Source organism: Centroberyx affinis, unplaced genomic scaffold (assembly GCF_046629955.1).
Source record: "Centroberyx affinis isolate AG114_WGS23_722 - 3 ecotype Tasmania unplaced genomic scaffold, CSIRO-AGI_Caff_v1 ptg000723l_1, whole genome shotgun sequence".
Classification (NCBI taxonomy): Eukaryota; Metazoa; Chordata; class Actinopteri; order Beryciformes; family Berycidae; genus Centroberyx; species Centroberyx affinis.
Window position 1 is genome coordinate 152,215 of NW_027279340.1, and position 16,240 is coordinate 168,454.

The window sequence follows — 16,240 nt, forward strand, 5'->3', positions numbered from 1 at the left end:
TAACTATACGCACATCGACAGTGGGTGCTGGGTTAAGTGCCGAACATCAGTTAACATCAATCCATGATGGATCCAGGATCCACGAAGATCCAGTTAGATCCAGTTAGAAGATCCAGAAAGAGTTAAATAATTTGATCTGAGATCCATCATAGAACAAAGTGTTGTCATGCAAAGAGTTAAATCATACTTCGGTGTGCGGGTTCTACTTTTTAACATGTAGTTAAGTAATCCACCTATTCATCACTGCTTTTTGTCTTGTATTTTGACCCATGCTTCTGTTCACTGCTGCCTTTTGGTCCCCACATTGAGAATGACCAACAGTCATGAATACAACCCTTAAAATTATCTTTCCATTATCCTGAGCAAGCCAGCTTGCCGGGAATAATGGCACCATCAAATTGCTGCGTTGTGCGAACAATGAAGCGGTTTGTTGAAGGTGGAAGGTTGATACAGTGTGTGTAGTGTTGACCCTCAGTGTGTTGTCTACCCAGAATGCAGAGTGCTGAAGACATCGCACAGCCGCCCTGCCGCTTCTAACCGGACTAAGAGCCCTGGACCTTCACGCCGCAGCAAGTCACCTGGTGCAGGTATGATGCATAGCTGTACTTGGGCTGGGCAATAATTCAATTTTATCGTTTATCCTCTTTCAGTGGAAACGTATCATGATGATATTGTGATATCGTGATACACAATTCTGTTATCTAAATTGATTTTTTTTGAAGAACTGATAAAATGAGGTATGACACATTTTAAGGAAATCTTCTGTTTAGTTTGACATCACACTTACAGTAACATTACCATGCAGTTCAATGGGATGAACATCAATTATAATATCAAATTTAACATGTGATTTTGCCATATTGCCCACAGACACTGTATTAGAAGGAAGAACACACACACACACACACACACGCATACTAGAAAGAACCAAGAGACTGTCTGCAATAGCCCTGTAAAATTAAAATGACATTTTATTTATAGAGAAATGAACATGTCACTTTTCAGGTCACCTACTTATTGGTGACCTGAAACTGTTACAAATTATTGCAAAATGAATTATATCTGTAAAAGTAGTGCAAAGTTGTGAACAAACACTCACAAGAACACACATGTAGCACCTGCACATCATCACACGCCCAGTTTCCATTCACATCATGCCAGAGTAACATTGTTGCTAAATTCCGGGCTGCCAGGCTGAGTAATAGGCTTTTTATTTGACAGCTCATTAATCTGACCTCACCCCAAACCGGCGTATTCAGAGATGATGACATTATGCTGAGTAATTAGTGTTCTACAAGCCGTCATGTCAGGTTTAAAGAACGGGGATTTGAGAGTTTGGCAGGGGCTGTTTGGAGTGGTAATGCCTCCAGTCTTAGGATTAGATTTGAAATTCAAGCAGTTTCGAAACATGTGGGAATGTGATTATAGTAATAATTTCTCCCAGTCTACTCTGCTCTGCTCTCATAGTCTCTTTCTCCTATTTTTTTTTTTACTTGCATTAGCAAGACGACCCATCCACTACTCCACCAGTCAGTCTCCAATCAAATCCCCAGGTGAGTCCCTTAACTCCACCCACCCTAACCCTATCAACAAACACCAGTCATATCATTCTAACCCATTGCCATGATAATTAGAGTAAGTTAATTGACTAAAAGGCCGTCTCTGCCTCTCTTGTTACTAAAGGCTTTCTCACACCAGGTGGATGGCTGTAATACTGGGCCTCCCTAGCTATACAGCATCAACTATCTATATATACAATATGTCTTTTTTTATCATACAGGGTGTTGCAAAAGTAGGTATACAATTTTTTATAATAATAAGGAAAAACAAAGCTGTATATTTTTTGTCATTTTAACTTATTTAGTCATTTCAACAAAATAATTCAACATTCAATTTAAGCATTCATTAATACTACAAATTACAATTCAAGAACATTATACCAGGACTTCTGCGTAAGTGTTCAAATTGCTTCCCATCATTCCCATCAACACATTCTTGCACACACCTACTGTCTTGCCCAGTCCTGGGTTTGCATTGATTTAATGTGCATGTATACATACTTTTGAAAGTGCACTGTTCTTCCCCTCTCTCTCTCTCTCTCTCTCTCTCTCTCTCTCTCTCTCTCTCTCTGTCTCTCTCTCTCTCTGTCACTTTATATATTCACATTACATATTCGCTCCCTCTGGCCGAGACCAGACCACTGCTGCAGACCCACAGATTTAAAGCCATGAAATGAATTCAGCTGGCTCTTCTGTTCTTCCACTGCCTGGCTAATTAAAGTCTGCTCTCAGGGACACACAGGACAGCCCCGACACACGCCTCTTTTCATCTGTACAGTTTAGGTGTTCAAAGGTTAAACCAGGCTGCATCATTTTAATCATGCATCGCCATGGAGTTTGTTTGAAAGTTCCTTTAACAAAGCAAGATAATCTGAGTCACGCAGAAGATAGTGGGGTGATGAAAAAAGTACCATCCCATGATCAAGAACATCATCTGCTGTATTGGAGTAGCATAGGAAACTGCTTGACTGCAATGAAACAGAAACTGCAACTCTGAAACAGCAGTGAAAACACAGCCTGTAGGCAGTGTGAATTGCTTTTTTTCAGCTCCAATTAGCTTATGCAGATAGGTAGACTTTGTGTTAAGAGTTTGACGCATTATGTCTCTGTATTTGTGCCAGAAACTAAGAGAGAGGACGGCAGAAATAGTCTATTGTCCAGAGAATGAATCATTCAAACAATAGAAGCTCTCATCCCTGCTTTGTACCTGCGCACCTTGGTGGGCTGTAGGAAGACGCACTATATTCAGGACATATGAGGTACACATGAGAAGTCCATTGATGTTGTCAAGAGCTTTTCACAGTGACCCTTTCTCACATTTCAGTTATGTATGCACCAAAGCTGTTGGGATGTGCTTCCTATCCACAGCATGTGGAATTTATCATCAATCTGTTCATTCAATTCAGTCACACAGGAGCCTTGTTATCCAAACCCTTCTGTGTGAAGGGAAATATTCAGTTGACTGAAATATTGGGGCAAACCTTGGATACATTTATGCACAGTCCAAAACAAATTGATTGATTGTGCCTACATCGTGGCCTATAGACAAATATCTGACAAATATCAGTTTGGATGTGGTTTCTATTGTTTGTGTTGAGAGAAACAATCCTGGCTAAACGCAGTAAGTCCCTGATTCATTCAGAATATACTCCAGATGCCTTGTTGTTCATTTTCATTTCACACAGTCCCATATGAAAAAGTTAGGATTGCAAACTGCTCCTGGTACAAACAGTGAGTGAAAGGAGTATTGCCTATTTGGCCAATGCAGGACATAGTCAGTAGTCTGTCTTGGATGCATCTTGGAAGTTTAAATGTTGACACAGACCCTTCTTACTCATAGCCAAAAACACTCATACACAGAGTCACAATTACAACAAAGAAACTCTTTAATGACATTGAACAATGACAGCTTTTCTTTCCACATTGCTGACTACTTTCTCTTATATCCTTCTCTTCGCCCTGCTCTTCTACCTCTCCTCCTTCTATTTCTCTCTGTATAGTAAATGGGGTCCCAAGTAGCCAGATCTCAACCCCCAAGTCCACCAAGTCCTCCAGCCCGTCTCCCACCAGCCCCCGACCCATACGTAGCTTTAAGGTGAGACAGTATGTCACATGCATGTCTGTTTGCTGTAGACAGTCTGCTTGTGTACAAACACACACACACACACACACACACACACACACACAGAGCTGGCAGCTACACTCGAACACTCCATCCACTATCTGTAATATAACTACTATGCTTATGCACACATTCACTACGACAGCCAATCTCATCATACACAGACATATGCCAGTGCAATAGAAAATACTATCAAAATTGTTATCAACCATTAAATGTTGGAGCGTTGTACACCATTTGGACTTTTTCCCAGACTTCCACAGTTTATCTTACTTGGGCCGACACCAAGGCTCACATTAACACAATTGGCTGAAGCCATGACCTGTCATTTTGTATTATACATTGGACAGACAAAGTGCCTGACTCAAACCATAATCTTGAAAATTGTTGAATTGTCCAAGTAATGATCCATAAATATAGAATCAGAAAATATAGGACAGCATTCCCTCATCTTTACCATTTATCTGTACCACCTGGTTAACACAATATTTACTCACGTCACTTTAAGCCACTGATTATTGCTGCTGATGTTTTTGCACCCTCGGTAGTTGTAGTTATATTTTATCGCTAATTGTATTTTATTGCTTATAGCTTGTATATTGCTTAGATTCTGTACTTTTTATGCTGATATTTTATATTTCTTATTTATTCTTTGTAAATGGGAAGTCTTTGTATATATGTGAGGGTTTAATTCAGTGCACCATTTGAGGTTGACACAATTGCAATTTCGTTGTGCTTGCGCAATGACAATAAAGTTCTTGAATCTTGAAATGATTAAACACATACACTGTGTTAACTATTCATAGTATTCTCATGATGTCACATACATTTCATACCAATATGGAGTGTTACCATACATACAACACGTACATACAAAGTTATTGGCTGTGGCTTGATTATAATCACCTGTTAATTTATTACAATCACCTGTTATTTTCCTACCAAGATAGCTGTGTGGTGATGTAACAGAATACTATGAATAAAGAATGAATGGGGAAATGTTCCACCATCGAAATTAATTTGACCAAGTCACTGACTGACAGACAGTCATGTATGACTGTTGCAGATCAGTGATGTATTTAAGGTAGAGTTTCAGTACTAATCTAGTTTATTGACTGAGGCCTTCTGTAAGCTGCTTGTTAGTCCCCAAAGTACAGAGTTTCAAACTGCTCCAGCCAGCTGGCAAACCTCCTCTAGAGAGCTACTGTTCCACACTAAGCCTTTCACAGACTTAACCATCCACTGCACTTCTGCAGGATATTAGTTTTTCATGATTTACTGACCATTTTAATATTTACAGGCAAATAACACGAGTAGAACAACACTTTTTGACAAATAAAACAAGGAAGGACACGAAATTACTAAGACACAAAAACAAAAACGGTAAGAAAAAAATATTAGTAACTGAAAGAAAGAAAGGTTTTGTCAAATTTGGCATCAAGGCCACATAAGGTGTGTTCTTTTAAACTTTCACGGAATGAGGAACATCCTCAATCCAACAGAAATGGGGAGGCTAACAGTCTTTTCCAGCTATTTAGATGACGATATCTCACTAACTGGTCAGGCAAAGTGAGCCACAAAAAGTACTGAGTTATTGGAAGAAAAAGCTTTCTTATGTATCCGGCTGAAAAGATCTTGAGAGTGAGAGATTTTGAGAGAGGAGTGGAGAATATGAAGCAGTTGCACTCACATACTGTGGTGCAGAGGTTTATCCTTTTAGACTAAATAATAGATCCTTACCTGAGGCTAAGGTACATGAGAAGCACCTTATGGACCTTATACTGCACTGAGGTAGGGAAGTTGAGAAAGCATCCACTACATAATGGAAAAGATGACCTGGCTAATTTTGGTGCTGGCAGTATTTATGGCTGACATTTCAGAATAGAGCCATAATACGCTGAAATTGCCACTGCTGTGCTCTGTAGGAAAAGACCCTCTTAACCAATTATTCATTCATTTCCAGCCATAATGGTTTTCTATGCAGAGAAGATAAGCGGCTGTGGAGGAGATCCGTTGCGATGGCTCTTGACACCTTGTACTTTTTTGAAGGGCAAGCTCATTTTAGATCCAATTCACCATTAGCACAGTTACATAAATAACTTCTTTTATTTCAGGCTCAGTGGGCAGGTAAGGGAACTGTGCTGTTCAGAAGAATTTTTTTTTATTAATTTTTTTTTTTCAACATGCCGCACAGTATGTCTTACTGTGTGTCTACAGCTTTTCCTCTGCATTTTCAGTGTAAAAGCATCACTATTCTTATTTACATGTAATTTTGTTTAGTTTTATTAGAAACAAGTGATCCACCAAGGTTCAAGGATCCACCATTTATGTTTTATTTGTGTATAGCATCAGTTTTTTTTTCTCCCTGATAGCCTAAGGTTGCCATGGTGATTGGTCTACAGGTTTTGTTTTAGGCAAGGCACTCATCGCTATTTTTGTTTTCTTCTCTCCTCCTGCAGATCCCTCCCTCGCATCACATCTCTGCCCCCAATGTAAATGGCTCATCCAGCAACCACCAGGAGCAGAGCAACCGCCTGAGCCCCGAGGGTACCTATCTCCTCCTCTCTTCTCCTCTTCTCTTCCCCTAGCCTCTCCTCTCCTCTCCTCTTCTCTTCTCTTCTCTTCTCTTCGCCTCGCCTCGCCTCTCCTCGCCTCTCCTCTTCTCTTCTCTTCGCCTCGCCTCGCCTCTCCTCGCCTCTCCTCTCCTCTCCTCTCCTGGACTCGCTCACCCTCAAACATGCGGCCCTGACATTGACTATCACATTGAACAGATCCTCATCGTCTTGTCAATGCGTCCCGTCCCGTACATGGGGCAGATTACAGAAACTGCTTACACAACAAAAGCGCCATCTCTGCCTGTGTAGAGTAATGCTGAAAGCCTGGTGTGGAGGATAAGTGTGAAATGTCCCGGTGCTGTGTGAGCAGAGACTTAACTAAATGCTTTTGGACTCTCTGTGTGTGTGTGTGTGTGTGTGTGTGTGTGTGTGTGTGTGTGTGTCTGGGCATAATATTGCTGCTCAGTGCTCTCACTGCTGCAGGAGGCGCATATTTGCCACCGCTGGTCAGCATATGTTCAATTAATGCTACATTAACACAATACGCCACTAAAACTCTTTATCACACCACTGTTGATCGTTGCCAGTATATGATTTCTGTTGGACAGCATATGGCCCCTTAATTCAGTGGGGAAGTGTGAGTATTGATGTTTCTGCCTCAGCCCCTTTAGTTTTATTAACAGCTTGTGTAAGGTCTTGCTGTTGCCTGTTGTAAACCATGCCTCTCCTCGGTAGTTAATGGCAACCGCTGCCTGCCTATCTCAACCGTCCTGGACAAGTACAAGATCGGCAAGGTCATCGGAGATGGCAACTTCGCTGTGGTCAAGGAGTGTGTGGAGAGGTAGGTGAAATATGTTTTTTTTTTTTTTTAAGATTATTTTTTGTTTTTATTAGACAGATAGAAGTGGAGAAAGACAGGACCTACAGAAAGCAGGGGATGACATATGACAAAGGTCCTGGGTTGGATTTGAACCCAGGATGTTATGTTTCCATGTTATGCGCCTCAGACCGCTGTTCCACCAGGATGCCCCAGGTGAAATACATTTGATTAGATTGGAAGTGTTTAATCCACAGTTGGCAGCTATCTACAGTGTTAGTACAGCAGCATGCCTCATTGCTTCCCCCCAGCACAGCTTAATAAGCCGTGCATCACGTGTGCTAACTGCTCCATCAGGGTTTTTAAGGCCTGATGACAAGCATTGTGGAGACAGAAATATCCTGTGGATTATGCCCAGTGGTGAATTCACTTCATTAGCCTTTTAATCTCTGAGTCAGCACACTGTCTGTGCAGAGATAGGGGAGGTGACTGAGAAGAGGGCTGTCAAGTGTGTGTGTGTGTGTGTGTGTGTGTGTGTGTGTGTGTTTTCTCATATTCTGTTGCGCCTTCCTGTACAGTACCTGTGCTATAGCTCATTTCATTATTTAGAATTGGCTAGCTGAGGTGGAAAAAGCTAGCAGACCTCTAATGGGAAGAGGCCTGTTCAGTGTGTAAGTGTGTGTGTGTTCTCAGATTCTGTTGAGCCTTGCTGTATCTGCACTGTAGCTTTGTTCATTGTGTAGACTTGGCTAGTACAAGACATGGAAACGGCTACAGCAGCGCACCACTCTAATAACTGCATGATAATGCTCTGACACATTAGTACTGAAGCACTCTGACGTGATTTGAAATACAGGCAATGTTGCCTGTTATTGTTGTTATTCTCCTAATTGCGTTGTTTCTGTTTAGGTCCACAGGAAAAGAGTATGCACTGAAGATCATTGACAAGGCCAAGTGCAGTGGAAAGGTCTCTCTCTCTCTCTCTCTCTCTCTCTCTCCCTCTCTCTTTCTCTCTCTTTCAGACACACACACAAACACACACACAAAGACGGGTCATACGTTAGTGTTCCACTGTGCATTATTAACACCCGCGCTCAACACAGTGTGTATCGCCTGTGTCTCTGATCCTCTTATCCCAAAGAATTAGATTAGGCTGGCAATGTTTTATTCATTGCCTCCCTCACATTATCTGTAGTGGCACACTTTCACACACAGACAATGAGACACACACTAAGTCACACACCCTTGATACCAATTCAAATGCAATCAACAATGTCACTAACACTCTCACTTGTGTGTTACTTTTGTGTGTGTGTGTGTCCAGGAGCACCTGATAGAGAATGAGGTGGCAGTGCTGCGGAAGGTGAAACACCCCAACATCATCATGTTGATCGAGGAGGTGGACACTCCCTCTGAACTCTGCCTGGTTATGGAGCTGGTCAAGGTACAGAGGCTGCTGTACAGCACAGACCAACACACAGTCACAACACAGCAACCGGTTGAAACACAGAGAGATGACTGAGGAAGTTTCATCCTCCCATTTGTCCTTCCTTTCCTATCTCTCAAGTCGTTTTTCTGTGTGTCATGTGATATAGTAGTTAACTGAGAAATGTTGTTGTTGGTGCAGGGAGGAGATTTATTCGATGCCATCACCTCCTCTGCCAAGTACACGGAGAGAGACGCCAGCATCATGGTCTACAACCTAGCTGGAGCCCTCAAGTACCTGCACAGTATGAACATCGTCCACAGAGACATCAAACCGGAGAACCTGCTGGTACGAACACACACACACACACACACACAAATAAACCCAAAGACCCCAATATGGACGCATCTAACTGCACAGTGGCTTTCAACTGAGGAAATGTGTTTCCTTTAGGTGTTTGAGTACCCAGATGGCACCAAGTCTTTGAAGCTAGGGGACTTTGGCCTGGCCACGGTGGTGGAGGGGCCCCTGTACACCGTATGTGGAACCCCAACATACGTGGCTCCGGAAATCATTTCTGAGTCTGGGTAAGTTGTCTGTTTTGGCAGAGCGTCCTGCTTTCAGTACCTACAGTAGACGTTTGGTTGAAGTTTCACTAAGAGAGCCTGTGTGCTGGTTATACGAGAACATACATGCTTTTACTGATCTGTGTGTTAATTTAAATGGAACCATCTGTTTCCATCTATAACAGCAGAATACAAGGCTGGAACACTTCTGTGTTGGTGATGGGCCATATGTTTTGAGAGGAGATTAAAGGGAGATTGGTATTTAGTTAGTATTTGTGCATACTGAAGCAACAGCGGTGTCTGTAGCAACATAAATGGTAGTAGTGGTATTTATATCCTTTACGGCCACATACTTATGTGGCTCTGTGGAAATCAAGGAATTCAATATGCTAGTTTAAAGTGTGTTTTTACCCTCAAGCGGAGAATTTCAGCTGAATAGATTCAATAGAAAATATTAGTCTATATTGCGCATCATTGTACTCTATTGTGTTTCCCTCGTTGACTTGTTCAGTCATTGCTTGGAACATTACAGTGGTGGAAATTGAAATCGTGTGCTAAAAACTATTTAGCTGTAAGAAACGCTTCACTGACCTGTTCCTCACCCTATCCCCCATCTTTTCTACCACTCTTTCTCCCCGTCTCACACTCTATGCTGCTCTTTTCTTTCCACAGCTACGGTCTGAAGGTGGACATCTGGGCTGCTGGTGTCATCACCTACATACTTCTGTGTGGCTTCCCTCCCTTCAGAAGGTACTCACTATCACTTCTCACTGTTCAGTGAAGCTCATGGTTAAACTGATTCAAATCATATTATCTGCTTCCAGCACCATGTGCAGTACCATTGTGCTGCACTAAATGACAGCATGATAATTTGCAGTTCATATATTATATATACAATGTTGATTAAGGCTTTCAGCACTGGATCATATGCAATAACGGCTCAGGCATGTGGCTGCCTTTTCATTACTTGGCAATACATATTCATCAGATGCAAATAAAGAGGAGATGATTTGTTTTTTTATACCTGCCTATTATCATATGCATGATCCTGCATAGATAAACAGTTCGCCGTGATTAGTTATTGTGTTGAGGATTGTCTGCCTGAAACCACAGTGTGGGGATATTTACTATGGTCAAACATTGGCAGAAGCTAATGTGACCCATGTGTTGAGTCTATAGAACCTCATGGCTGTGGCAGTGACTACATTATGAAATGAGGTTAGGTTATTTTTTGGTGCGCAGTCAGGCAGTGCAATATATTCACAATGTGGATGCATGCTGTGCTCACATTCAGTAACGTAGTATGCTCTAAGGGATCCAGTATGAATATTTTATGTTTCCTGTGTGTGTGTGTGTGTGTGTGTGTGTCCATGCAGTGAGAATAACCTGCAAGAGGACTTGTTTGACCAGATCCTAGTGGGACGGCTGGACTTTCCTAGTCCTTACTGGGACAACATCACTGACTCAGTCAAGGTTGGGACCACCCTCTCTCTCTCTCTCTCTCTCTCTCTCTCTCTCTCTCTCACACTCACACACACACACACACACACACGTATAACCATGTGAACCCACACCATTAATGACTACTCTCTGGTGAAGGGCATACAACCACTCCAACCCTCTAAATTAGTGTCATGTATTACGGTGACAGCCCCCTCTTAACATGCAGGAACAAAGCACTAATTAAGTCAACTGCTATTACTGTGCCACCGTGACTTTAAACAAGGACATGGTTATAGATATCACAGCACCAAATGGCTTCTCTACGTAGCTGTGCTGGTATAAATTTAAGAGAGGGAGATTAATCAGTACAGTGTGCAACAAATTTTTACTGTCCAAAACCAACGTTTCGACAGGCAAGCTGTATTCTTTATAGGGCACAACACAGGTGTATGTTATCAATAATGTCACATGACCATAAAATAGACTACTAGATTCTAGAAATGGCAAACCTAGAAAGGCCATCCCCAAATTCTAGAGAAAAGACACTGAGGCCATCTAGAAGTACAAGTAAATAGTGAGTATAGGTCAGTATGTGCATCATCTGCAAAAACTATGGCTTACAATCAGCTGAGGCGAGGACGTTACTCTCAGTGTGTGTGTGCGATGTCAGAGTGAGGTCATGATGACATGATCATAGGGTTGAAAGGACATTTAGCTCTGATGTCATCCTAAACTTTGGTGTGTGTACTGTTCCAGGAGCTGATTGGCAAGATGCTGCAGGTCAACGTTGAGGCTCGTTACACCGCACAGGACGTCCTCTCCCACCCCTGGGTCACGGTATCTTATAGCAGCCAACTCCTCTCTCTGTGTGTGTGTGTGTGTGTGTGTGTGTGTGTGTGCGCACACGCAAGTTCACATGTTGAAAAGGGTGATGTTGTGTGCATTCGTTCAGATTGTTTCCTGTGCAAATCGTATGCATGTGAGAAACTGTTTGTGTGTTTGTGTGTGCAGGAGGACGCAGCCATGGAGAACAACATGAAGATGGAGGTGACAGGTAAACTGAAGACGCACTTTAACACAGCGCCAAAGCACAACAACACTACAGCTGGGGTGTCAGTCATCATGGTAAGCATCAAAAAAACAGACTCACAATCAAATGCACATATTCTTAATTATCATTGTTTTATTTTTGCCTCATTTGCCCAGTTTTCTACCATGTTGTCTGTGATTTATTGCAGTACATTTTGGAGTTTAATCTTATGACTTTCATGAGATTTGGACCAGCAGTGACCTCTTAAAACCCAAATACTGAAGGGGGTGACATGGTATTAGTAGTAATAATGATTGAATGCCCGCAGTGGCTTGAATATGTCAGGCCCTTTTCCAAACATGCAAAGTATTTTTGACTGCTTGGTAGTGAGTGTTTGACCCAAATACGGAAGATTGAAATTCTTCTTATTCACTTGTATGAATCCTGCACCCACTTGGGAGAGGAGAATATCTGTGCTCCTGGCCTCATGGCCTCCTACACAAATTCATCATTTTCTACATAAATTTGCCATCCAAGAGGACATTAAAGATGATCAAACAAGATAGACAAATTATAAACAGCTCCTGTAATAATGTCAGTCAGGATTTTAGAGAGGAAATGAAAAGAAAGCCTTGGGGATTGGACTGGGAAGAATTCATTCCCACAGATTTAGTTTTTGCTAAATCTCGGTGCCCCCGCAGTCTTCCACTGGTCTGTGAAAAATGTATGTAGCCACATCCTTCCATCCTGTCTGTTTCAAGCCTCACTTACATCACGTCCTGTTGCAGGGTTGGACTTGCTCCGATCCCCTATCTCCTCGTCACATCAGGTCACCCTCCCCATCAGCCTAGCCCCCCACCCCCCTCTTCAGTTTCTGTTTATCTGTCTGTCCGACTGCCCGCCTGTCAGTGATGGACGTACACAGCAGCATCACAAAAAATGATTTTCCCCCTGCACAAACTATAAACAAGGCATCATCCAAGTTCCCCTCCCCAGCCCAGCAGAACAGAAATGGAAAGCCATGCTGGGGTTCCTATTTGATTTGATCCCCCCCTCATTTTGTTGTAAATCTCATTTGACAGTTTGAGGTGTAAAAGCGGAGCCCTGGCCTTGGCCCCTCCTCCTCCTCCTCCTCCTCCTCTTCCTCTCCTCCTCCTCCCTCCACCTCACCCCTCCCTCACGCCCGACCCAGGACCACAGGGGACGCCCGGAGCTGAATGCTGGGTACATGCTTCATACCACCACCCCCACCCCTCTCCCCTCTCAGTTGCACCCGCCTCCTGCCTTCTCTTTTACCCGTCTTCCTTTCCAACCATCGCCCTTCCCCTATCCCTTTCCCTCCATCTATTCCGGCTCCCTCCCCCGCTTTCTCTCCCCATGTCTCCCTTCCCTCCTTTCTCCTCACAAGCCCCTACTCCCCCCCCCTCCTCCTCCTCCTCCAACCGCCAACTGCAATAACTGCTCTCAATAACCGACTGACGCGGGCCTCGCTAACTCTCTACAGCAATCTCCAATCATACAATCTCCTACCTCTGACTTCATTTCTTCCCATTCTGCTCCTTCCATCACACATTTCATTCCATTTGTATTGATTACATACACTATGGGATGTGAAAAAATCGGCCATGTTTTGTTGAAGGGTGTGTTTGTATGTCATGACATCGTCTTTGAGGTTATTTAGCATGTTGACAGTGCTGACTAACTGCTAATGCAAGACCAGATTCATTTGCCTCCCTCTCTGTCATTATTTGCCAAAGCACTCTTTATTTGTGCAGTTGCACAAATAAAGAGTGCAGTAGTGCCTCAAAGTCAACTTTCTACAACTTGTGGGCACTTGTCTAGAGTTCCCTGTGGGTTATGTACATGTAGAAATGATCACGCCTCAGCCATGTTCCACATTCATGGTACTCTCACGCCACCTTGTGGAGAAAAGTGAGAACTGCCACAGTGGTCTAAATGTACAGAGATGGATGCAAACTGAAGTGCCTTTATTGCCTTGGATGTAAGATTCTCCCCTGCACATTTTAAAACTACGACCTTCACAAGCACAGCTACCTCACACTTAACCACTGTATTTTTAATCACAGGTGTGTAAATGTAGCACCTACTGACATGTGTCTCTGCTTTAGTCACTGACTTTAGTTGTAGAAAGTCTCAGTTCACAGTGGGTTTGTTCCAGTTCAGTTCTTTCAAATGCAAAAGATTTGGAAGGTGTGTTGATGATTTGGATGGCCAGTTTGGCACTGGGCTGGAACAACAGCTGTCCGCTGACCGTCATGCTTTTTGTGTTGACTTTATTTTGTGAAGCTGTGAGTAAGACTAGTCTCTGTCCCTTTTTGCTTCTCCCCTCTCCCTCCCCTCCAACACGCGTGCATTACCACCCTCTGAATTAGCTCCAAGGCAATGGTATGTACTAACACTTAACGCTACGCCTCGTCTGTTCTGCTGCTAAGATTCAGCACAAGGGCAAATGAGAAACAACGCTGAATTTACTACTTTGCCTGCCCACGTTCCTAAGAACATGTCATTTGGCTTTATTTAAAAAAAAAAAATGCTGTTACACATTTCAAGAATGAAAAAGCAAATGTTTTTCTTTCTCATTTTCCCTTCTTCTGCACGTAGTATAGCACTGATGATCTGATTTGCCTTCTGGTGGGGTCACTCTACTGTGTGAAGCATACTATATGTATTTGTTGATCCATCATTCAGTTATTTATGTCCATATTCATTGGCTTGTTTCATCATCTGTGTTGCTCATCCAAAGAAATTCATTGGAAAAAAAAACATGTTGATGAAACTGTGTAAGTTGTTGATCACAGATATAAAAAGAAAGCTAATCCAGTAAGCGTTAAGTCCGTTAAATCCTGTTGCTCTCGGCATGGACTAGAATAACATTCACTGGAAGAGGCACTGGGATGGTAAAAGTTAGTCTTAATTACTCAAAGAAGTTTACTCTCTTCATTGTAGATTGACCCACAATATCTTTCTTTCTCTGTCCTTATTGGTATTGTTTATTTTAGTTGTGCAGGATGCAAGACTCATGCTGATGCTCAGTCTGTGTGTCTGTCTGTCTGTCTGTCTCGCTTGCCAGAACACAGCTCTAGATAAGGAGAGTATCCAGCTCACCACCCGTCGTTGCCAGGGGCCCCAAGCTGCGCCCCCTCCACCAGTGCTGGCTGGCAAGAAAGCCCCGTCTGCCCTTCCAGTCAAACCAGCCTCGCCAACCAAGTCGGGGCCAGCTCCCAAGGCAGCTTCTCCAACCAAACAGCCGTCGCCTAACAAACTGGCATCACCCACCAAACAACCAAAACCTGCCAAACTGGCATCATCACCCACCGAGACTACTCCTCTCGAGGCACCCAAGAGCCTGGGGACCGCCGCTCCCGATGCTGCGCCCGCTCCCAAGTCTCCCTGCGCTCGGCCTTTGATCGACAATGACCCTTTTCCTGCTAAGCTTGATTTCACTCCGTCTCCCTCTGCCCCTGTCAGCTCGCTCCATTTCTCCCCCTCGCCCTCTGCCTCTGCCCAGGCCTTCCCCATCACCTCTCTGCCCGCCTCCTCCCCTCCCGAGATCAGAACCTCGCCTACATCGCCCTCCGCTCCTCCCGCCTGCCCTTCTCCGTCTTACCAAGCGTCCCCTCTAACCTGCGAGACTCCCTCGCCCTCCGCCCCTCCCGCTCTCTTTGCTTGTACGCCTCGCACTGCTCCTTCCACCCCCATCTCCTGCCCTTCCCCCTCGTCCCCCACCAAACCGGCTTCCCTCTCTCCCTCTTCTCCCACCAAACCGGCTTCCCTCTCTCTCTCTTCTCCCACCAAACCGGCTTCCCTCTCTCTCTCTTCTCCCACCAAACCGGCTTCCCTCTCTCTCTCTTCTCCCACCAAACGAGCTTCCCTCTCTTCCTCTTCTCCCACCAAACCGGCTTCCCTCTCTTTCTCTTCTCCCACCAAACGAGCTTCCCTCTCTTCCTCTTCTCCCACCAAACCGGCTTCCCTCTCTCCCTCTTCTCCCACCAAACCGGCTTCCCTCTCTCCCTCTTCTCCCACCAAACCAGCCACTCCCGCCTCCCCGACCAAAGGAGCATCTCCCTTTTCTTCCTCTCCCCCAAAACGTGCCTCCCCCTCTCCCCTCTCCCCCTTCCCACCTATCAAACCTGTCTTATTCCTCTCTTGCTCCTCCCCAACCAAACAAAGCTCCTCCTTCCCCTCCTCTCCTGCCAGAGCGCACTCCACCTCCCCCACCAAACAAGCGGCTTCCTCTCCTTCCTCTCCTATCAAAGCCGTCTCCCCCCCTCTCTCCTCTCCCATCCAGCCGACCATGTTTCCCGCCCCTCCTTCACCCTGTTTTTTACCTGCTGATGCTACTTTTGCTAGAGAGCTCTGAGGTGGAGACGATTTCAATAGCGGGTCTATTCTGATCGACTTGGCCTCACGCAGCCGCGCCCCTCCTGTTTCCCTGGACCCTCAGCAAAAAGCCTCATTCCATGTCATCCCGCATCATTTACCCTGTCCACATTTTCCCATGTGACATGTAAGGGGGGGGGGGGGGGGGGGGGGGTTAAATCTTGGAGACTAGAGCACCAATTCCTCCAGCATTCCCAGTAGCTGTACCTGAGCCAGTGACTTGCTGTCTTTATGTTTTTTTCTGTCATTATTATTCCACTCATCTTCTGAGAAGGAGGTTGCAAGGCTTTTTTTTTCTTTTTTTTTTGTCAAAGTTGGGTG

The 16,240-nt window shown here is 44.1% G+C and overlaps 1 protein-coding gene across 1 annotated transcript in view; it reads left to right on the plus strand.

Moving 5' to 3' along the window:
• The window catches only part of dclk2a (doublecortin-like kinase 2a), a 41,217-nt gene extending 25,318 nt beyond the window's left edge, over positions 1 to 15,899 (plus strand). Inside the window, exons 4-19 of the mRNA XM_071519713.1 lie at positions 492 to 587; positions 1,503 to 1,553; positions 3,560 to 3,654; positions 6,141 to 6,228; positions 6,972 to 7,077; positions 7,963 to 8,020; positions 8,378 to 8,497; positions 8,681 to 8,827; positions 8,933 to 9,066; positions 9,718 to 9,795; positions 10,422 to 10,518; positions 11,245 to 11,325; positions 11,500 to 11,613; positions 14,610 to 15,207; positions 15,571 to 15,726; positions 15,820 to 15,899. Coding sequence (XP_071375814.1) covers positions 492 to 587; positions 1,503 to 1,553; positions 3,560 to 3,654; positions 6,141 to 6,228; positions 6,972 to 7,077; positions 7,963 to 8,020; positions 8,378 to 8,497; positions 8,681 to 8,827; positions 8,933 to 9,066; positions 9,718 to 9,795; positions 10,422 to 10,518; positions 11,245 to 11,325; positions 11,500 to 11,613; positions 14,610 to 15,207; positions 15,571 to 15,726; positions 15,820 to 15,899 — 2,099 coding nt within the window. The remainder of the gene's footprint in view (positions 1 to 491; positions 588 to 1,502; positions 1,554 to 3,559; positions 3,655 to 6,140; positions 6,229 to 6,971; positions 7,078 to 7,962; positions 8,021 to 8,377; positions 8,498 to 8,680; positions 8,828 to 8,932; positions 9,067 to 9,717; positions 9,796 to 10,421; positions 10,519 to 11,244; positions 11,326 to 11,499; positions 11,614 to 14,609; positions 15,208 to 15,570; positions 15,727 to 15,819) is intronic.
• Positions 15,900 to 16,240: the final 341 nt, after the last annotated feature.